Here is a 23,370-nt window from a genome sequence, read left to right on the forward strand (position 1 = left end):
ACATTTCCATAATCGCATTGACAAAATTAGCATTGAATACACAATGAGACATGTTGAGTTCACAAGCCCATGAAGTCTTTGCACACGATGAACTGGGCAAATGGCCTGTGACAGCAACAGACAGCGCCGATAGAACGTCGCCACTAATATAAACACAGGCACCTAGACTATGTTCCCCTTCGTCGAGCAAATGCATGGCTTGACTCCATTGCAGGAACAAACGTTATTACACATGACCCCGACCCCACGCCACGGCTCGGGCCCGTACGCAGGGCTGCCCTTCGCGTGAGGAGTGAAGCCGGAAGGTGACAGTAACGATAAAATCGACACATTATCCTTCGCTACAGGAAGGTTCCTTGCATATTTACGGGTATTCAGTTCGCATTACTTGCAATTCTGGTTAGTCGCATGTTCCTTGCCCAAAATCTTCACGGAAATTCTGGTTGATAGGCCCACTAAGCTTCCAACGTCCTTCACGATTTTATCAATCAACATTGATTCCCGTGACGAAGTGACGGAAATGTCCCGACTTTTACCCGACTCCGACCCGACTGTCGGTGACACCCGTCGCTCGGGTACAAAGCGTTTCTGTACCGCCCCCGCAACTGGTACCGCTCACTGTGCACGTGACCCGGCGGGCCGGCAGCGCATGGCCGGTCGTCTGTGAGCACCCGACGCGTGTCATCACACCGAGCGCGGCGTCACCGGCTGCTGTTGCACCGGCAGAAAAACACGGCATTAGCCAGTAACAGTCCGGCATGATCAACCGCCTGTCACGGCCGACCTGCCTGCACGAACCGTGATATATCGCCGCCGCCAAAGCCGACAGCGGAATCTGTTTTGATTCCTTCGACTGCGGCGCTGTGTCATCCTAATCCACGGCGGCGCCCGAACGCCTGACATCCCGGCCGGCCGCGAGAGCCGCGCAGCGCGTGAACGCGCCGCGACACCGCGTTAGTGACGCCGCGCCGGCACAATGGTCTCGCCATCCGCGTCGTGGCGCAAACGATGGGACGTCGGCAGCGTGCGCCGCCACTCCGACACGCCGTCTACTGGGAAAGTGTCCAAAGAAAGGCTGATGTGCCGAGTTCCGGCGGGCTGCGCGCGGCCGGACTTCCCCAGTGGCCCCGCAATGGAGGTTCATGGTTCATTCAGAGCCGAGCGGGCCGCGTCGGTCGGCCGTGGGTCGGTGTCGGGACGGCCAGGACCGCCGCGCCGGGCGACAGCGACCACGGGGGCCGTCTCCGACCCGGGCGCCATGCGTCGACGGGTTTCACCGGGCCGCCGGGCTGACCGGTCGGTCGGCGGGGGTGCCGGTCGATTGGTGAGAGCGGCCTTCCCATGACCGCGACAGGCCCGCCCGTCCGGCCGTCTGCGGGGCCGGTCTGCAGCCCACACACCGACCACCAGCCTCCAGTCCAGGCCGAGTCAGTTAGGATGGGGCCGGGCGCAGTGCCCGGAGACTGGACACAAACCACCATTACATACAGAACGCTGGGTACGAAGCACAGCCTCGGGGATGAGCTCAACATGTACCGGGTACACGGCGGCGTGAAAAGATAAGGAGAAGATAAATATGCCGAGAGTCCGTCCTGTTTAACAATTCCCGCGATGAAGAGAACACGCCGCGTGTGTTTATCAATAGAAGGCATCGGTTGAGCTCATGCAAGAGAGCTTACACGACACGAACACACCGAGAATGCAAAAGTCAGGTCACGAATTCGAAAAACATTCTGATAGTTCGGCATACGCTTTTAGAATATCACTGCTCATGGCACACCCTTTAAGCTCGAATATCATTTGATCGACGGATTTAAGGCTATTACAGAGATTTAAACGGAGCATTTCCAAGGCCAACCTAACCGAAATCTTCCCATTCCCTGCCCTTGACAAGGTCACCTATCCAGGCAAGCCCTTCGAGGGCAGGTTCTGCATAGCATCACAACTCCCTGCAGACCCCAACTCCAGCCTGTTGCTCCCATCGCGCCGGTCAGAGACCAGAAACGCGGCTCGTTTGGGAAAACCGACAGACAAGACTCGGAAACAGTGCGTGCGAGCAGTTAGCGGCGGTGCCAGACCCGTCTGGGTGCGGGACGGGCGCAGAACTGGTCCGGCAGCTAACAGCACTTAAGCCTGCCACTCGGCCGCCGCACTGTAGGCGTTCGGGCCGGTCTAGCCTCTCAGAATCCCAAATTTTTTTCTCGCTTTTATGAAAACAAAAACCATACCAATCGACGGCAAAATGTCCACACATTACATACATGACAGTTATTTGGTCCTGCAATATCTTGGTATGGGGAGAAAGGAGCCTCAAACACAAAGTTTTTTTGGACCGCGGACAAGTCATGATTAACGCATGTTTGAAGAGTCAAAGTATATGCCATGGGGATCCTATGTGCGTTAGTTGTCCACGTCAATGTTTTTATGAGTTGTTCTGTGACATGTTACAATCAATCCTGCGGAAAGAGAAATGAGATGAGGTGCATCATTAAGCAACATGAGAGATCAACATATCATCGCGTCATGTCATATTTTTGAAACTAACATCGATCACTAAGTTAGAGCCGATCTTTTGAGTACCCCTAGGTCCCGCTCTAAATTGTGCGTCACAATACGCAGTGGGATGTTACTGAACTAGTCAGACAGTATAAAAGTGCGCAAACGTGCGCCTCGGCGGCTATGCAACATTTTGCAACACACTGCTCGCCAATATCCCGTGCCCCACTGGAGAGCTGCTATTCATAGCCCCCTTCTAACTCCAAAACTACTAGACCGATTGTCAAAATTCAAAGGGCGTCTGATAGCCCTGGAAAAATTGTCTAAAAGTACCTAATGTTATTGACCTCAAGGTCACCGATGACGTCACAGGTAAGGTCAAAGTAAGAGTTATCGAAGTTTTAGCTTGTTTTTGGACTCTGGTCGCCGGCTAGTAACTCAGATAAGCCTCATTTTTGATAATACACTCGAGAATATGTCTTATATACCCTGATGGTGCCAAACTTGTGCAATTAGTTTTTCAAGTCGACGCCAGGTCATCCTAGGTCACGGAAATTTCAAATCATGCCCCGGTCGCGTGACATATGTTTTATGGTCGATTTAGGCCATGTGTTCAGAAGGCTGTGTCGTATGTGTCATTCAATGCCATTTTCAGCTGAATCTAGCTGAGGTCAAGTCACTTTCAGGTCAGAAAAGGTCAACTTTTGAAGTTTAAGTTTTCATTTAAAAAAATGTGTCTATCAGATGCCGTTTTAGCTGAGGAACACGATGGTGCTATTCATTCTGTGGTACGATATTTTCGAAAAGTCAAAAACGTATAGTACAAAGGTTTAATAATATAATTTTTTATTTTTGATGCTATCAGTTTTCTAAAGTTTATTTTTTTATATTAAATATGAGATGTTAGTTTAAGAGTCCTGTGTATTTTGAGTTCTCCAATGCAAAAAAAGGATCCAGCTTTAAAACTGAGCTCATAACCCTCGCCGGCACAGGCCATTTGGCGTCCTTCGACGGCACAGGGGGGGGGGGCTACGACCCCCCTCGCGTTTGACCCCTGATCGAGCTAGAGCTTCGCGGAAAAGACAAGCGTGTTGCCCGTGACGAGAGGAAGCCGATGATACCCGATTTCAAGGTCCTAGGTCATCGGTTGACCTTCCAGGTCAGGTCAATGACCCAAAAGTCGGGAAAATCGGGACCTGTTAGAACGTCGTTAAGTGTGGCTGCTATGGGGTCTTTCGGGGTGCTGTTCACGAATATCATATTAGTTTTGATCACAGGCGATACCTTTATGCATTTAGACCAGGTTGGGTCAGGTCAGGTCAGGTCAACCGGTAGGGGTCCTGCCGGGTATTCGTAGTACGTGTCAACCGCCTCTGACAGCTTCGTACGAAGGCACCAAAACTACTTCGTAAATGTTCAGATGGTTGCTAAATTCGAATTCAGCTCCAAAAACTACCCTAGAAACATGTACCTAAAACTCAAAAAGAGAACCGAGGTCATCAAAGGTCAATGACCTGACCTGACCTTCAAGTGACCTTGACACCCACCATAATGCATACGACCAGCATCATATCACAAGTTGGAACGCTTGAAACCATGAAAAGACTGCAAACGCGAGCCGACATACGCCGAATCGCGACTCCGGCCAAACATGGTCTCGAGAAACAGGTCATAGGTGAAAGGTCGTTTGGGTCAGGGTCATGAAATTTTTAGGGTAGATGTAAGGTTGATTGACTCGAGAGTACTGAAAGTTTCGTTGCGATCGGTCGACTTTTACGCGAGTTATTTGCGAAAAACCGAGGGGAGGGGGTCTGTTCGACCCCCTCCCCCCTATAGGGGGAGGGTTAAGTGCTGTGGTCACAACGCACTCGTCAACTGTACAGTGCATTTAAATACAATTTCCTGGTGATAAAAAGCCCGAAAGTTCAATAAATCATAGAATGGGCGCGCTCCGTTTTTGCCATATTTATGCAACATTTCATGCAGCCCATGCACATTGCAAAAGCTTATGACATGGCCAAGTTGATCCGTCCACGTTCTCTAATGAATTTGCTACAGATTGGTGTGTCATTTGTAGGCGTAGGTCGCCTAGATTCAAATCTATGAGGACTGAAAGGTGGTGAGAGGCTAGACCCACTGAAACGCCCACTGTGCGCCGGTAATCCTGTCAGTCGACGCGCCTTCCGACGGACGAGCTAATCCGCGCCGGACCGTGTTTGTGTGCCGGCGGCGGCCGTCAATCAGGGCGGTCGGAACGGCAGCCGTGGCCAGAGCACGGTCAGAGTACAGAGCACGGCCGGAGGGGTCAGCGCGGTCAGCCCGGGCCGCGGGGCGGTGAGCGACCGGTCACCTGTCGGCGCCGGCGCCCCCGCCGAGACACCATCCGGCACCGGCCGACAGTGTCGACACCCATACAGCGCTCGTGACCGACGCGTAAAAGTGAATTTGACGAAAATCCCGGCCGACAAGAGGCTCATTAAATCATGACGGTAGCACTTATCACACAATGCGGCAGTCACTATGCAAATGCACCGAGCGGAAAACGAGTTGCACAACGGGCCGGCGGCCGTTCCGATGACGCTGACGCATTTTTCGTCGCGGCACAGCTGGATGCGAGCACAGCGTGAATGAGGAGTCCCGCGGCGGCACGGAGGTGAGCCAATACGGCCGTCACCGTGCAGACGCCGGCGCGTTAATCGCCCATGTACTGCCGCTCACCGGCGACCAGCTGTGAGAGCAAATGACAGGCGCTGCGTCGGTCGGACCTCACCGCCGTCACTGATGTACTGATGTAGGGTGTTTGCCACCCATGGGGAAGTCCCCACAGTCTCACTTAGCTAGACTAGGACTGACTCCATCAACATAACCCCGCTCGACCAAATCATGACCTCTGTCCGATCACGGTCAGGGCCCGGCCAGGTCAGCCGGCTGAGTGAGACGCCCGGTCGGCGGTGGCTGGTGCGACAGGTGCGTTCCGGGCCCGGCCCCGCCCGGCGCTCGGCCCCCGGTAAAAACGCTCTGTTTTATGAATCAGCCGGCGAACGAGAGGGCCTTTCACCGGTGCACGCGCAGCGGCCGGACAGCGGCGCCGGCCACCGGCCACACACCGGCCCATTATGGCGGACAAAGTGGGCGCGTCGCCGCCGCCCGTGCGCCGAGACTGTCGCCGCCGGCGCGCCGGACCCGCGCCGCCGCCTGTCGCAACGGGACCGGTCCGTCGCTGGGCCGCGCGGCCGCATGGGAGCACGCGGGGGCGTCGGGGCCGGCGACACGGGGCCGGGGCGGGAGGAGAGGACCTCTGACGGCCGGCGCGGCCCAGTGGGCGGCGGAGCACGACACGGTACTCAGATAAACACACAGCAGCGCGCGCCGCCGTCCTTAGACTGTCACCTGTGTGAGGTAACAGTCCATTATCTCTGAACCTTGAAAACAGCGCCTTAGAACAGCGTCGTAACGACTCTCCAATCACAAAGAAAATATTTACTCTCCGCGGTGAAGGCCACCCGCGCTGGAGTATTGGCAGCAGAAGAGCGTTTTCAGAAATGTCATACCATAACCCGCTGACAAAACAGTAGGTACAAATGAAAGGTATCACGTCTCCCCACCAATGTGTTCTCCCACGTCTCCACTCTGAGATGTCGCGTTACCACTCGGCACCGTGACACGCAAGGACGACCGAGAGCGGAGCGGACCGACGAGCCAGCGAGCGGAGCGGACCGAAGGCCCCGTCGGTGAGCCACCGGTCGGTCCAGCTGTCTCCGCTGTCACCGACGACAGCCGGCTTAGCTGCCAGCGCCGCTGTCACTGTCAATTATGACAGGCCGGCCCAGCTGCCACCGTTCAGTGTCAAGGGCGACTCGGTGCGGTACAATCGGCAATCAGCAACCGCACGCGACAGCTGCTCGGCGCAGAGGTCCGCGCGGGGTGCCGCTCGCGCCGGCGCCGGTCGAAAGTGACGGGCTCCACCGATCGGGCGGATTGCTGTCAGACGTCACCCGACCGACTGCCGGCGACCGCCTGAGAAAATCACCGCCTAATTGTGTGATGTATTGTGATGTATGGAATTTTCGTCACCGCGATTGCCTGTCGAGTGTAAGACTGTAGCACCGGAGGCGACGCACTGCGCTGGGATCCTACGCTGAGTAGAATTATGGTACCGGAGAGACGGCGTTTCCACCGCGCGAATTGGCCTTGACGATGATTGATCTCACGCCGCATCTAATAAAATTATCCGCACAGGAACCCGACTTGAGCATCGTAAAATAGACGTGCAATGCGGACAAGCTCCAGATCTATCTCAGGCATGTAAGGCTATTAACTGATGAGTTGACCTACGCAGATGAGCCTTTGATGGATGTAGATTAAAAGGTCACGAGGTGCTCGGGTACGCTACGCCACAAATCTAATAGTTCACGCAGGCTACAAGCACATGGGGAATCGTGAGATTGAGATAGGAAATAGCTCACATACCATGGGTGAGCCGCTGCTATTCTTAGAAATGTTCAACCGACGAGCCCAAGCCGATCACCGATGAAACACGGTGCGCGGCACAGTACTTTTAAGACAGACTGTACATTGCAAGCATTACATACATCAAAGATCACATATTATAGAAAGAGTTAAACGCGTTTTAGATGAAAATCTTGCAAGTTCAACCTTGAGTTCGATAACATTTCGATAGCGTGCCCCTTGAAGCTACAGAATCCAGCATGTGGTTGGCTGCCTGTTACTATTGAAGTCCCTCGCTACTGTTCTGTCCACACATGCAGTCTCCGGTTAGTGTGCTATGCAGCAATGCAGTCACTGGGATCCGATAGTTGTCCACGGCGGTTTTGGGACAGCCGCACTCAATGGCGCTGTGATGTTTGATGATTCGAAGCTTTAGTACCTACCGCCTGACCTTGAGTTTTAGGAAAAATGGACTGCACGGTCATTAGTGTCCATGACACAAGAATTGCGGATTTTAGAGCCAGAATGCGATCGGCTCACTCGCCAGAATCAACGACTGATATCAGCGGTTTATGGCGTAAATCTTGGGCACAAGTTGCATCAATTAAGTTTATGGCTTCTGTCTGCCGCTATCGTTGCTACAAGGTCTTGCTTGTAAAAACCAAAAGCACTGGTAAATCCGTGTCCCACGCGAGAATTACAAACAGCATTGCTCAATGGATGCACTCCGAGCCCATGACCGAACAAAGCTGGAAAAATGCCCTGTTCCGCCGCCAGCAGCATCCTTGAGGCGCCGGCCGGCCGATCTGGCACCCATCATCAGACGCATGCCCTGGTCCTCATACGGCGCGGGTCGTGATCTCCAGGACCTTGTGCCTATTTTCGGCCGAGTGGCCGGCCCGAGTCTGCCAGGGGCGCCGCGGGTCACGGGGTCGCCCCGGCCGCCCGCCGCGCACTCCGCGCCGGCCGGCGGCGTGCAGAGCATGGCCCCACCGAGCACGCACCGCGCCCCGTCAGCGCTAACCGGCGCGCAATCTCGCCAACGACAGCCATGAGCTTTACGGCTAGCCCATAAACCATCACCTCCAGCCAAACTCACCCCAGGGCAGGAGTGAAATAAAACGTGCAGCATATTTTAGAGCGGCAGTGCGACGCGGCTATGTGCGCGCCGGGCACTGTGTGTGCAGGGTGGTAAATTCACAGCGCACACCCATCCCGGACACACTGGCAGACTATCCGCGCCACAGGGCTCGTTTTAGCACCGGAGCTGACCTTCGACTACGGCTCGGTGATTGCGTGCGGCGGGTGATACATGGCGCCGCGCCGGACACCAGTCGCAACATTGCGCTAGGCGGCTGATTTACTCCCCTGTGCAATCCGCCCGCCGCAATTAACGAATCACCTGCCGACGCGCCGCGGCCGGCTTTCTAGCAGCGTCACGGACGCAGCACGCCGTCACGTGACGGTGCCGTGACGGCGACTCCCACGGCACGTCGTCGGTGGTGGTCGACTGTCGGTCGGCCCGGGAATGCCGGCTCGCTGACACGGCTAAGTCTCCAGTCTCGGCATCATATTGACAAGAGTGCCGTCCACTCATACCCGACCACAGATTCCGGCCTCGGTCCGCCGCCTGCCAGCGGCCTAATTGAACAAAGCTTGCCTGGGCCTAAACTCAGCAAAGACCGAGTCAAGAAATTAAAAACGTGGGAAGTTAGCATTAAGGAGTGGTTGGCCAACGCATGGTGCAGCGAATGCTGTTGTCTCACGAGACTAACAACAGTTGCGACAGAACCCCGAGCCATGACTCGCGGGGTCCGCAGCGCACACAACACGCACGGGCCCTGCGGTATCCTCCAGGCCCGGTGTCGCGGCGCGCGCCCGTCCCGGCCGGCCGCGCCCCGGCAGTATGTTCCTCTGAGAGTCAGCGGGCGTGCCGTGCCGCCGGTGGCCGCCGTCCGGACACTGGGCCGCCCTCGGCACAATGGGACCACTGTGCGGGCCAGACGGACCGAGCGCCGCCCCGCTTTCAAAGCCGACTTTACATGACAAATGCGGCCACTGTATTGGCCGTCTCGACTTCCATGTGACAAGGCATCAGACAACTCTGACAAATTGGGTTCCGGACGGTTGACAAAGAAAAGGACAAACCAAAAGAGGGCTAGAGAGCATCGCGATAATGCGATCGAATCCATCATTGTAACACCCTGGTGGTCGGTCTCGTTAAATTGATTCCGTTCGCTGGACCCGTCCGAGGAGACTGATGCGTTTTCTATGAACGAATCGCGTTTCACCACCACCGGGCCACTCTGCGGGAGTAAGACCCATAGCGCAGCATACGGCATAGCACACAGCAGTCGCCACACACAGTGCAGCACACAGCACAGCACAGAGCAGTCGCAGCCTACATCGGACCGAGTCTGTGTCCCTGTAACTGCCGTTCACCGCTCGGCGCGGTCCCCGCCCTGCTATAACCGGCCGGCGGCGGCGGCTGCAGCCCAGCCCAGTCCGGCCGCCGCCGGCTGTCGGTCACTGCTCCAGCCCCACACAGCGGGCCCCGGACGCCGACGGGCACCATTACAACGGCACGGCACGGCGCGAGCCCCCGCTAGCGGTCATTGCAGTGGCACCAGACCGGTGACGCCACGCCGCAGCACGCCGAGACAGACCGGGCCGCGAGCAGTGCCCGCCCGGCCGACCGGCCACGGCATGACACCCTCTCCGTGTGCAAATAGAAAGGCGGCGGCGGCGGCGGCACCGGCGCGTCCGGCGAGAGCACGGCCGCGGGCCGGATCTGAAGAGTCGCCGTGCTGACAGTCGCGCCCCACGCCGGTGCCCTGAGGCGAGGGACGGACATATCGGGAGACTGCGCCTTTCTGAGCGGAGGATCGCCGGCGCCACTGAGCCGATCCACCGACGAGGAATCGGCCGCCGCCGGGCTGGTGCCGGTCGCGTGACGCCCGATGTCTCAACTGAGCCGCCGATCACGCTCCTTATCTGAGTGCTCATTAGTAATTTGGCGGTCGTGTCCAATCAATGCAAGCCCTGATCAGTCCATCTCAGAAAAACCATCCCATCTCATCTCATCTCATCAACCACGTGCGTCTCGAAGCCGGCGCTAGCAGTCCGCGGTCCTGAGCCGACCCGACCCACGTCCCGCGGCACCGGCGTCCGCCGTGACACCGCTGCGTAACCACGGTGGTTACTGGGGGCGGGCACGCGTCAGGAACCACCGCGCCACAGCGGCCAGATTGACGGCGAAAGTGCCCGCAGAGCGTCCGGATTATTAAAACAGAATTACTCCAGATATGCCGCTGTTATTTAACGACGGCGCTCCATCAGATAATGCGTTTATAATGGATGTCGGCTCAAAGATGCCGGCGGGGACAAGAAAACTAACCGGGCAGCGGGAAGTTTCACTCTCAATGGCTCTCGTCCGATGCGATCAGCCTGCCAACAATGCGAGTGTGAGCTGATAAAAGAATAGGTCATTATCTCAGGCATTACAGGCATTAGCTTTCTGGCGGGCGATACGCCAATCTGAATAAGTATGCATACACTTTCATCAAGCGTATCCTGGATTTTTTACTTGAAAACCACACAAGAATGCCTTCCTCAAATGTTCAGGATTGCCCAAACAGTCCATGAAATGTTCAGCGTACTTCGGTCGATTCAAACCCAGAGATCGACTCGACGCATCAATCACAAACAAAAGTCTAAAAACGCCGCGATCACTCTGCCGACGTGTGACAGCTCTCCGACCGCAAAGACTGACGGATCACCGACACCGTAAACGCGCCATCGACCGCCGGTTTCCCGGAACTCGGCCGTTCAGTACCGGTAGCCGTGCAGCGATTTCCATCCGAGCCACAGGCCGGTCAGCTGCGAACGGCAGATGAAATGGATGGCATGGATTGGAGATGACACATCAAGAACTCATCACGCAGATATGGTTCTTACCCATGACATAACCACTGCAACCTCTTCAAAGACCTACCTCATCCAGTGCAAATAGCAACGCCAGTATAGTCGCACTAATGACGAAAGTCAACAATCCTCCTGCGGCCCACAAAATAACACGATATCCACCTGCCAGCAGTTCACGGACCGGCGCCCAGCTGAGCGTCTCAGCCCGGCTCTGCCGCAGTGTATCAGGGCGGCGCGGGCCGCGGCACCTGCGCCCGGCCGTTACAACACGCGGCGCCCGCCGTACGGTCATCTCCGAGGGTCGGTGACGCAACTGGTCCGGTGCGGCGTCCTGGCCCGCCCGCGCCGCCCGCCGGGGTCGGACAGCCGGCTGGACACCGGGCGGACAGCCGGTCGGACAGTCGGCCGGACAGCCACACCCGCGGTCGACCGCGGGGCCGACCGGAGGAGATAGACAGGGGATGGATGGATGGGTAGATAGACAAATGGAGGGAATAACAACCCTAGAGAAAGAGAAAGAAAGGGTGCGAATTCGAAGGACGGGAAAGACTGCCCTACCGACCGCAGGCTACCACCCCTCTTTGCCTAGTCTCTCGGTCCGCCGCCGTGCGCGGACAGAAGGCCGGCGGCGTCCCACCTGCCCGGCGCCTGCTCACACGGTGTCCCAAACATAGCTGCGGCGTGCTACCGCCATCCGCGGGCCGTGCCCACGTCGTGCCGGCGCTGTGCCACTGCCGCGCCCGGCACAACGGCAGCCGTGTCGCGCGTGCGGCGCCGTCACGAGCGGCCCCGCGGCGGTCCAGGTGCACCCGGCGGTTCACAGGCGTGCAGTCCGCGACGCGAGGCTCACACAGGGTATCGGGAGACGGCCGACGGACACGGAGACAGCCGACGGACGCGGGGAGAGAGAGAGAGGTGGACAGGTGTGGCAGCCGGCCTGATGAGAGCGGTGAGCTGCGGCCACAGCAGCAGACGGTCGGTGAGACCGGCGTCGGAGCCGGCTACCGCTGCCCGAGATCGGCAATACATCATTTCGAAACGGGCTGTCGGCCGGCCGCCCTGGTAGTCGGGCCAGCGGACCGACAGCCGCGCAGCTCGCTTTCAAACGGGAGAGAGATACTTCGGCCCGGGCGGTATCGACGCCCACACCCTGGCCGGCCGCTCCGATAGGCGTGGCCAGGCGAGCTCGAGCAGGTCAGCCGGCCACGGGTCAAGATACCGCCCGACGAAGTTCTCAAAGCGACTTTCAAACAGTCGGACAACGAGAGATTGATGAATTACCGCGTCGGGTGGTGCAAAAAGCAGATAATAATCACACAACAGCCCTCGAGAAACTCTCATTGTGTGGTATCGTTAGATAATCCCCTGTTTTCAAAAGGCAGCAGTGAATTACTTTCACGGCTGTGTCCAGCTGGGGCAGAAATTCGCGGGCGGCGGGCGGGTCGCAGCCTTTCACGCCCACTGGACCCGTTACAGTTTCGCCTCCGAGACGTGCAAGGCCGGTGCATTCACCTGTGAAGGCAATCAGTCGGTCCGTGAGCGCAATTTGCGACAGCTCACTCACATTCCTGGCTAAATGGCTGCTGGCTTTAATCGCTTGAATTCGTTCAAATCACCATAGCTGTTTCCCAGCGCAACGTTCAACTAAATAACTGGAGAGGCGGTTACAATTCATATCATGCAGAACGCAGCTGCTAATTAATCGATAACATTACCTATGATAATCGCGAGATTTGCATGACAATTGATTGTTACAAGCTACTGCGCACTCTGCCCTCGACGGTAGCATGACACTAATGAAATCCCGATGGCCAAATTATTATTATAAACACGGGTGAGTGATGGAACTCAGCAATTACGGTCCGAGATTGCACATAGCACACGCGCTTGCGTGATAAGGAGCAGAAAAATAGCGACATTTCGTTCACAGAGGGCTACCTACTAGCCGTCGTGTACACATACTTATTTCACAATCCTCCAAAGCTGCTCCCAAGCCATTATCTTCATTCAACAGCGAGGCAGATTTCATGGTCGGGAGGGACTGCGTGCATCAAACCCGCTTACCTATACCAAGACCGCACCTCAAACTTGTTTATGACAAGCCACCATCACCCCGCCCGGCTGTCTCCCGGTCCGACCTGGGTCCCCCGCGGCGCTCTGACCCGGCTCACCCGAGGGGAGGGTGGGCCGGGCGCACTGCTCCGGTGTCGGCGCACGATCAGGGCAGGGCGCGCGCCCATCAGTCGCCGCCGACAGGCCTGTGTTCTTTGGACACCGCACCACTCGGTACACAAACAGCCGCGCAACCGCGCCCCGGCCGGCAACGGGGGCTCCTCATGACGAATGGGTGGTGGCGGTGGACGGTGGACGGTGGACGGCGGACGGTGAACGGTGGACGGTGGACGGTGGACGGCGGACGGTGGACGGCGGACGGTGGGCGGCGGACGGTGGGCGGCGGACGGTGGACGGTGGACAGCGGACGGCGGACGGTGGACGGTGGACGGAAGACAGCGGACGGTGGGCGGCGGACGGTGGACGGTGGAATAGGGCGACCGCCGTGGACGGTGGACAGCAGGCGGTGTACCCATGACGCCGGATCGGCAGATCGTCTTCTCGCTCCTGCGACAGAGGCGTGGCCTTGGACACCCAGTCTCAGTCTACGCCGTGACGTCATCGGCGTGGCATTTACGAGAAATCCGCTTTGCCACAAGCTGCTTATGCATCGGGTAATGCCGGGGCAGAGGCCACCCACGGCTATATCGACATCCCTCGCCGATCCATGTCAAACACTCTCCGCCGTGTGAGAACAGACGTCTCGTGTTTACAAACATGACCGCTGGCGTGCCGCCCGTGCCGAAGAGCGCCGTGACGGTGCACTGTTTGCACGCGGCGTGCACGGTGCACCGAGGTGTCGGGCGGCGTGACCGACCACCCTCCGACACTGTGCACGGGCGCGCCTATCACACCCGTGGGTTACGGCGCCCGCCCCAGACAGGTGGGGCAGTGGGGCAGAGGTCCGCGGTGGCGACGAAGGTGTCAGAAGCAGGGGACGGACAGGGGAGAGAGCTCATCCTCCACGCGCCGGGCCATACTCGGCCCGTGTTCAACAGCCGCCCAGACGCCGCCACGGTGACGGCCTCAGCGAATAAGCACATGGCACAGCGGGGTACCTAGAGAACAATCCCCGTGCATTAGCTCCGAGCGACGCTTATCTGCGCATCAAACAACATTAATCTTGGTGAATATACAAAAGGAGGTAGGAGAAATTAAGGTGTTGCTTCACACCACCATCATCCCAGCCCATGCCGTCGAAAAGATTATGTTCGGGACACCATGGATTTGGCCGCACTGGGTTACCATAGCTGGTAGACTCACATCTTAATGCTGTTTCCCGTAACCAGCCCCGTTAGGCGCCAGCTAAGCCGCGACTCTGGCAGCTGATGTGGGTTACAACTGAACAACCCAGCACCCACTGTCCTGAGAGTTAGCCGTACATAGACGGGGAGTCAGGGACGCGAGCTGACGTCGATAACCGTGAAGTTTATCGAGACACGTTGCCCGTAGAATGCTAGAATGTTCCGATGTCCACCATCGAACCCGCTCAGTCCGTCACATCCCATCCGGTGAGAGTTGCGCATTCACTGTGTTCTGAAGCACCCAGCATACAGCTTCCATTTGGAAGCCCCGGTCAGACGGCCTAGTGCTGTTAATCCGAATACACACCCCCATAGGTAATGTCTGTATCCTCACAGACATCAGCCCAGTCGGATGGCCGGCAGCCCAGGACGCACCTGTGACGCGGTGAAGTTACTGACGTGGTGACGTTACTGACGTGGCCGGGCAGTCCGCTGTCGGAGGGGCGCCGGGTGTGTCGCCTCACACGTCATCATCTGAAATATGGACACAACCCTGTCATCAGCCTGCCGGAGATGTATGTGCATACAACAGTTTTCGTCAAAGCGGGTAACACATGACAGATAACATGACAGATATTCCTCATTGGAAATCGCATCCATTCATAAATTGGACCAATGAGCTTAACCTTCGCCCCAGTGGGGGGGGGGGGCATATGTTACCACCCTGTCGCGTTTTTTGCGTGTGAATAAAAAACCGCGGCGCGTAGCGCCGCGCCGCTTGGGGTAGCTTTTGGTACATCAATTTTGGACAATGTGTGAAATTTTTGACCCCAGGTCATGTCAGGTCAGGTCACCAGGTCAAGTTAACTGACCAAGCCTAAAAAAAAGTTTGCAATCATGTCCAGCCTGCAGTGTTTGTCAGAAAGGTTTTAAACTTGGTGGATTGCATGCTGTTATGGGCGCCTACAATTTGTATATCTCGGATTTTTTATATCCGTGACCTAAGGTCAGGTCAGTGGCGTGACCTTTCCATTACAAGTCAATGGAGAAAAATGAAAATGCCTCTAGATCCGTGTGTACGCATCGGAACAGTCCAAATATTTCAGAATCACAATGATTTAGTCCACTCGTAATGACCAAGGTGTCATTTTTGCTGATAGCCTCTAGACATGTCATCCGAGGTCACTTGAGGCTACAAACAGTTTTTTGCCAATAACTCGCGATTGGAAAGAGATAGAACGCTGGGGATGGTCTCATTGTGTTTGTCTTGTTGAGACGTATCGACTGATATGCAACATGACCTTTTCCGGTAAGGTCATGACCTTGACCTGAGGTCAAATTTTCAAGTTGACCTTTGAAGGTCAAATTATAGTTCATTCGACGCGTCTCGGCGAGGGGAACACGATTCTGGCAATAGAAATGTCGTGGCTTTTTGTAGTCGAAAGTTATTGTCGAAAAACACTTTTCGTAAAAACAGCTATTTTTGGAGTTTTCGCCCTCTGGAGGCTAAACCGTTGACCTGAGGTCAATATTGATAATGACTTTTTCAAAAGAAGAGTTCAAAAGCTATCGTTTGCTGTTCCATGCGTTTTTCTAGCTACCATAGTTCCTGAGATAGCGGCATGTTTTCTGAAAAATATAATGACAATTGGCAAATTTTGACCTTTGATGACCTCTGGTGACCCCAATATTGCTCTAAGGTGAAAAATGCCGAAATACTTTCAAACGTACGCATTGAGAGCTATCGACTGCTTTTTACCGCGTCTTTCTAGCCTTCTTAGTTTTTGAGTTAGAGGTGGGTGGTAACATATGCCCCCCCTCACTAGGGCGAAGTTGGCTGAGACCGCCACCGGGGCGCGGGTTAACACATCGCAGTTCTAAGATAGTCGCCGCATAAATCACATCCAGGTACTCACACAAGTCGCGCCTCAAACACAGCAGGCATAGCCTCAGCTCTCATTTAGCCCATTAGACGGGCTTTCCATTCAGGCCATTCAGACAGACCGCAGTCTCGGCTGGGTGCCCGCCGACAGCCTCCGACACATGTCCTTAACTCACGCGGCCGACAGTCGGCCGGCACACCAAGCTCGTTAATTGTACCCGAGAAGCGTGCCAAAGAAAGCCTCCCCGCCAGCCCGGTGGCGGACGGGCTTAATGGGCGGCACGGATGGGCGGCAGCGGAACAGGCTCAGGATGGGGTCGGTGGCGTGGCGCCGGCCTGCTGACATTGATACTACAGCCAGCTGATGACGCCGCCGGCAGCGCGCGTCATCAGGGCCGAGGGCTGTCGAGTGCAGTGAGCCGGAGAGACGGGACGTGCCAGACAGTCAGCGGCGATGCAGAGACTCCGGAGGATTCGCCGTCACTCAGCCGCTCGGCGCATCTGTCAGCGGTTCGTTCCTCGCCTTCCGCGGACGGAGCGCGGGTCCGTGACAGAATGCAGCCGGTCCGGCACTGCCGACTGGACCGCCGTGACGCGGCGCCGCAAACCGCAAACACTCACGGCCAGTTTTTACTTTCGGCTGCCCATTGCCGATTCCGACAGCGACCGAGTCCGGCGGGCGTGCTTCACACCGGCGGCGCGCTCGCCATCCGAGGCGCCGAGCCATAGAGCAAACACTCGAGTCTCGTCTTGCGCCCGGGGCAGGCGCGGCCGATGGGCCATTTGGCCGACCTTCGCCGGTGGAGCGGCCGCTCCGGCTCGATATGGGCGCAGTTAGCGCCGGCGCCGACCTGAGGATGGCCCCGTTTCGCAAACCCGCCGCCCTGGCCGGCCGGCTGGCGGATGGACCGAGTGGGGTGGCAGACAGGTCGGTCGGCTGGCAGACAGGCCGGCCAGCGTCTCTGGACCCGACCCACAGCTCTCAGAGCAGACACCGCCCGTACCGTCCGGTAACCGCAGGTCACTGCCGACTCCCATGAGGCGCATCGCGAGATCGACAAATTATTGATGAAACGGCACCGGAGTGAGCCGGCGCAGTTTGTCGTTCGTCTGTCGTTCACAGTCTGTCGTCTGTCGTTTGCCGGTGCCACTCCTCGGTTTGCTGCTGGCATCGCCAGGGCCGGTGTCGGAGGAGGCCGGCACTCACCGGCCCCGGCGAGACTCGGTGCCGGTCCGCCGAGGTCCCCTTTGTCACGCACCGGTCTCTGGCCCTCTCCGCACGTGACGGCTCGGAGGCCGCCGGGGCGGAGATGGGGCGGGGGCGGTGTGCCCCGCCCTCGCCTGCGGCCAGCAGACTGGCGGCCACGGCGAACATCAGAGGTGACCCCCTGACCACGGCCTCCGCCATAAGGCACACTCGGTTATCGGCTTTTTACTCGCGAGGCCATGCCGGATTTTTTGTTCATTCGGTCATGGACAGATGACACAAAGCCGAAGAACAAACGACAGAAGTGGTCTATAGTTATGGTCAAAGGCATTCCACTACAAGCTTCCACGAACAAATGACGGGCATTTGAAATGTCGACGGTTTTTTACCACAGAACCTGGCGGGAGGGTCAGTCCTAGATGGTACCGCACCTCCATCCGATCGTGTCCTTTGGTATCTGTCCTCGCCTCACCTGGGGCACACGGTGGGGAGTAATAACAGGCACCAACAGCAAAGCCCTCAGCCGCCCTGATCCCACCGGCTCACCAGTAAAAAGCACATCTCAACGATACCTCAGCCAAGGAGGTCAACCTACAAACCTACATCGCTGCTTGATACTTCAAAAGTATTGCTACTTCTCATCGCTGACGCTGAACCAATTGGTGGCAAGTCGCGCACAACAGCAAGCCACCATTTATCCATCACTGAACGGAGCTGCTTCTCTAACGAGATACAAGACCCGGCACGATAAGCAAATGAATGGTTGTAATGAGGCTCATTTACATCCACTAAGCCGCTAAGAACGACATCGGAAACGGATGAAGTGCAAGTCTGTCAATGATATAATTAAGCCGGTCGCGCGTCTTAATATAAAACCAGCTGTGATATAGAAAGAGTGAAAGACACGGACGTCACCTAGAAAAAAAAATCACACGGGAGCAAGCTTGCCAGAAGCCTTACCAGGTGAACGAACCGTGTTTACGCAATGGACTACAAGTCCCGAAAAGAATGTGTGTGTAATCCCCTGCGCCTTCAGCTCCAGAACATGTTAGCTCATTGCAAAACACAGGCAACACGCATCTCCCACGCATGCACAGTGCTCAGGTCACACGGCACGTCCGGCAGCCCCAGTTTCACACCGTACCCGTCCCTAAAAAATCTAAACTGGATCATCTGCGTCTGAGCACGCTGACAGAGACCGTCCTCCACGCGCCGGCCCGGTCCCACCGGCGACGCGTCCGCGGCTCGTTTGGAGCCGTCGTCACGACGCCGTGTCGCTCTCCGGGTGTCAGCGGACGGCGGTGTCGACACCCGGCCTGTCCCGGACAGGTGCGGGGAGGATCGCTCCTCAACAGATACGTCACTGGCGGAACCGGCGCGGCGGGACTGGCGCGGAGCGACGTGGTAGAGGGGCGAGTTGTCACCGGCACAGGCGGGGACAGGAGGGGAGAGGCGGAGACAGGCGGGGACAGCGGAGACAGGCGGAGCCCCAATCGCGACACATTATCACAGGGGCGGCTACCGCGGGCGCTCCCTTGCTCAATGCTCGGTCGCGCCGTCGCCAGCCCACCGTTAGGACAAGTTACGAACAGCACAAACTCGGTCACGGTGCTCCGAGCGGCCCCTGGAATCGGAGGCGGCGCCGAGGTCGCCAGCCGAGTGTAGACACAAACCGCGCCCCAGCGGTCGCGAAGAGCAGAGTGCCACAGCGGGTTCCACATGGAAAAATCCAGAACCGCAGGGGCTTCTCGGCAGTCAAATACCTCACTTGAGCGATCGTGGTGGTGGTATTGGTGACAGCGGTGGGAGGTTTAGCGGCTGATGACCCAGGTACTGATCAAATCAGCCCAGTTCACCGACAGAACTACATACAGGTGGTCGGTTAGGCGGAAAGGCGTCCACAGCCGCAGCCTGGACGACCCATTTTCTGTGGTCAACTGGCGGATAATGCGATCGCTGCTCCCGGCGGCAGGCTTCCCACTTGGGGATTAGTATGAACAACTCAATCCAACAAGAAAAGTGGCTCCTCAGAATCGACCTAATCGGTCAGTTTCGTATCTACTTCGCATAATGACGAAAAACAGAGCATCGACCCAATGTGTAAACCAAACCATGTCCTTCGTTGCCACAGGAACAAATCTATCAATCACTTTGACCTTCGGCACAATGGCGTTGTGTCGAGATTGGGTACAATCCAGGAGCCTTGCTCCATTCTCCCCAGGTCACGATTCACCAGAAAACGATCGTTTGACGGCCAGCGGTTGTCCGACCGACACTGGGCGCGCGTTATTTCCAGAGCTATCCTACTGCTACCACAGACCCGCCGGCAGCGCCACCGCACTGACCCGGCCGGAGGACGCCGTGCCGGTGCCGATGTCGCTGGGACGCCAACACTCGGACAGTGTGTTTATTGGGCAGGGATATGCGAATGAGAGGTGTCATTCAGCACACTCGATGGGCCCCATTGAGCCTTTTTGCACCGATGTGACTAGGCGGCTGCCTGGGTCTCAATGACTGACATGGCCTTCGAGGCAAGGCGGAGCTCAACTGATCGGCGTGTGGAAGCTTGCTACCACACGCTCATAGTAGCAATGCTCAATGCTCATAGTAGCAATTGAGATTGAGAGGCATAAAGGAGAGAACACTAATGGTGGTACTAATTGTGCCGCGAGGGGCAGACATTTTCAGAGATACCTAAACAAAAAGAATTTAAACCTACAATAAGTCCAAACATTATTAGTTACAACGCTAGGATAAAGTAATACATGATGATATATGATATCACAGATGCAACAAATGTCAATACTCCGCCATGCATAGTTCATGCACCGGCAATTCAACGCCCACCACACACTCACCTTGCATAAACTAACAAATTAACGTTTGCATAAGGTACCACTGTAATCTATGACTGCACAACGCGATGTAGCATATGGTGCGGATGCGCTCGGTTGCACAATGTCGTTGATATGCAGTAGTGGTTATATTGGCAGACATTGACCGCAGGAACGCTACGCCCCCATAGCTAGCTGCTAGTTAGCCTAGTTGGAGCCTGTATTACGTGGTCGGGTGATGTTCGGGGCCTCGGTACGTGGATGGGTGGTGCTCACGGGCCTCGATCGCTACGGTTATACGGTTAGACAGATAGTTCGCTCGTAGTAGTTGTGCATGACGTGCTCCTTCTGCCCGCTGTGGATGGGTCATCACGAGCGTCTCTGAGACAGCGCGATCACGCCACCTGGGCAGAGGTGCCGGCCGGGCCGACCGGCCGAGCTGACCCGACCTGACCCGACACCGACTGTCTGCCTTTCAGGCGAAACCCGCAGCTCATCAGCGAGAGCAGTCCCATCTGGTAAGCGAGCCGGCAGCGCGCCAGGCCGGCAACACGCTGTCACTAACCGCATTCGCTCGCCGCTCTGGCAAGAGCGCGCCGCTTTGCTTTGCTGTTTAACCAATGTGCTCGCTGCCGCTTTTGTGACGCGGACAGAGCAAAGTTCGCGGATAAAAACGTGAAGCTGAGATATTGTTCGCAAAATTGTCCAGTGCTTTCAGGTGCTTTACTAACGCTTTATAAAAAAAAAACATTCCGATCACTCGCAAACAACGTGATCGAGAAAAGCCGAATATGATCTAGCTCCATATTTAGGAATCTCCTACTTCACTATTCAAAATGGAAAAAACAGCTCCGTGCAACAAAATCAATAAAGATCTCAAATAAAGAATGCCACTTTTCTGATATCACTCAAATAAGAAAAGAAATTTCACTACTTAATTTAAAAAAGAATTGCATACCTATAAGCAGCCTCAGGCGCAACCAAGCACATTTCACAGCCAGATGATAAAATGAATAATAATACAAATAACACCTCTTTAACATTTATTTCAACGACGATCAAACTAGTTTGGTATTTTTGCGTCAACTGAGGAAGGATGAACGCCATTCGTAAGACAAAGTCCATCCGGTGGGCGTCATCCCCGCCCCGCCTTCCGCCCACCTTGCCCTGGAGGCTGGACCCAGTCCGGGTTACAAGGCACCGAGGCCCAAAGCGGCGCCGCCAATCCCCTCTGACTGCGGCGGTCCCCTCAATGACGTCACCGCACCGCCGGCCCACGTGGTGCGAAAATCCGGCGACTTCACGCCGCGTTTACCACAACATGTGGCCGTGAGCCGACCCGGCGGCGCTCCTCGGATAGGCACCAAGGTCAGGGCTGTTAGCGGGGCCCGGCTTCTCCGGAACATCTCAGGCCACGCCCGCCGCCAGATACACCGAACCGAGAAAATACAGACCCAGGTAATCTCTAGAACAGATAGGGATATACATGAAGAAGGGCAACAAGTAGATTTAGGGAATCAAGGGAATTATAACTAGCTTTCGTGGTTTGGAGGCCAGAGCCGTGTCGTGCCGGCACTGAAAACACCCGTTTGCCTCCTGTCACCCATCCGGCTGTCTCCCATGACGATCGTGGCACGATGGCCGAGGGCGAAAGTGCCAGAACACCCACGGTTAGGTAGGATTCCGCTCCAGCGCGCTGCCGCCGCCTGCGCTAAACCACTAACAACATGAACGCCGACCGCATCGCCAGATAAATCGCACGCCACACTCGCTTCCGATGAGTTCTCTCCACGCCACGTTGTTTGCATTCGGGACATTGTAGCTCATGTCGTCAAGCTTTGCTCGTGATGTATGCCTGTTCGGTGACGTAAGCGACGAGCCCTTGTCGGGCGATCGTTCATAGGTCGTTGAGTGAGCAGCGGAGCGTTACTGTCGGCACCACCCCGACAATAACCACATCTGTAGTCACCTGCAGTGACTGCTCGCCTTGCACCACATCCATATTGGGGGGCGTGGGTCCGCTCGGCGCCGGTCGCAAGGCGCCTCCACCGCCGAGGGCGGCCCATCTCTCTGCCGCCCGTTATCTGCGGCGATCCCGAGCGGGGGGGACGGGGAGGGCGCCGCCGGGGAGGGACCTTGCCCTACAGCCGGCGGCCGCGGAGTCGCTGACGCGCCGCCCCGCTCCGTTCCAGGGACCCGCTGCTCTACAACATGTTCGAGGTGCTCATCTCCTCGCTCGACGACAAGTTCAAGCGGGTGGACACGATCGAGCGCGCCATCCACATGGTGATGCGACACATGGAGATCATGGACAGCCGGCTGCAGGAGAGTAACAACATGACGGCCACCATCCTCAACAGGTGAGACAGCTCGCGACAGGTGAGGCACCCAGGCAGCTCGTGTGTGAGCGTCGGCCGTCGGCGCCAGCGTTGGCTCTCTGAGCGCCCGACCGGCGTATCAGACGAGTATCTCACCATGCGTGCGCGGTGTGTGGCATAAAATAACGGGGCGCGTTTCACCGGCCTAATGCGCTCTTATTTCGGACGGCGGAGCGTGAATCGCATTACCGAACGGACAGACGAGTTTCGCTCGGCGCAAGGACGAGCGAACGGTGCATCGGCCGAGACCGTAATGTCACGATAGCGTCAAATTAAACCAACCCATCTGTCTGGCAGTCAGTGTGAGCGGAAATACCCGTTTCCAATATCATGATTTGGCGTATTAGCCCTATCGTATCCCGAGTGTTTGAAATCGTTCAGTATGTTCAGTCCGTTTCAGTTCGATCCAACCGACCAGTTGGTCCGACCAGGGGCTCCACGGGCGTCTCCGCTTCACGGTGACCCCGCGGTTTCCCCACACCCAGGAGAAAAACGTGGCCCGACCACCGGCCGCGGCCAATTAGGCCAACGGACGCAGACGGCGGCACAAGGCCGAGCTGACCGGGCCGGGCCGTGTGGGCGGCACCGAGGGACATGTGCCCGAGTCCCGCCGCCACTCCGGCCCCGGTCCACGCTGGAGAGACCTGCGGCGCTTCCAGGTGGTCAACATGTTCAGGCTGCTCCCGGCACCCGGTACAGGTTGTGATCGTGAGATCAGAAGGCTCGGCGACATAGCACTGTCGATAACATCACAAACCACGAAGGCCACCGGTTTTAAAAAGGCGATTACGACAGTGTTTATGAGAGCTGGTGTCGTTCCAATCAGACATGGTGTGCGCTAACA

General features: G+C 56.8%; 1 protein-coding gene across 1 annotated transcript in view; it reads left to right on the forward strand.

Annotated features, from left to right (window-relative positions):
• LOC122383702 (angiopoietin-related protein 3-like) overlaps positions 1-23,370 on the forward strand; it is a 34,976-nt gene that overhangs the window by 5,521 nt on the left and 6,085 nt on the right. Inside the window, exon 2 of the mRNA XM_043370392.1 lies at positions 22,341-22,508. Within this exon, the coding sequence (XP_043226327.1) occupies positions 22,341-22,508 (168 nt within the window). The remainder of the gene's footprint in view (positions 1-22,340; positions 22,509-23,370) is intronic.

This window comes from Amphibalanus amphitrite, unplaced genomic scaffold (genome assembly GCF_019059575.1).
Source record: "Amphibalanus amphitrite isolate SeventyFive unplaced genomic scaffold, NRLGWU_Aamphi_draft 000170F_arrow, whole genome shotgun sequence".
Lineage (NCBI taxonomy): Eukaryota > Metazoa > Arthropoda > Thecostraca > Balanomorpha > Balanidae > Amphibalanus > Amphibalanus amphitrite.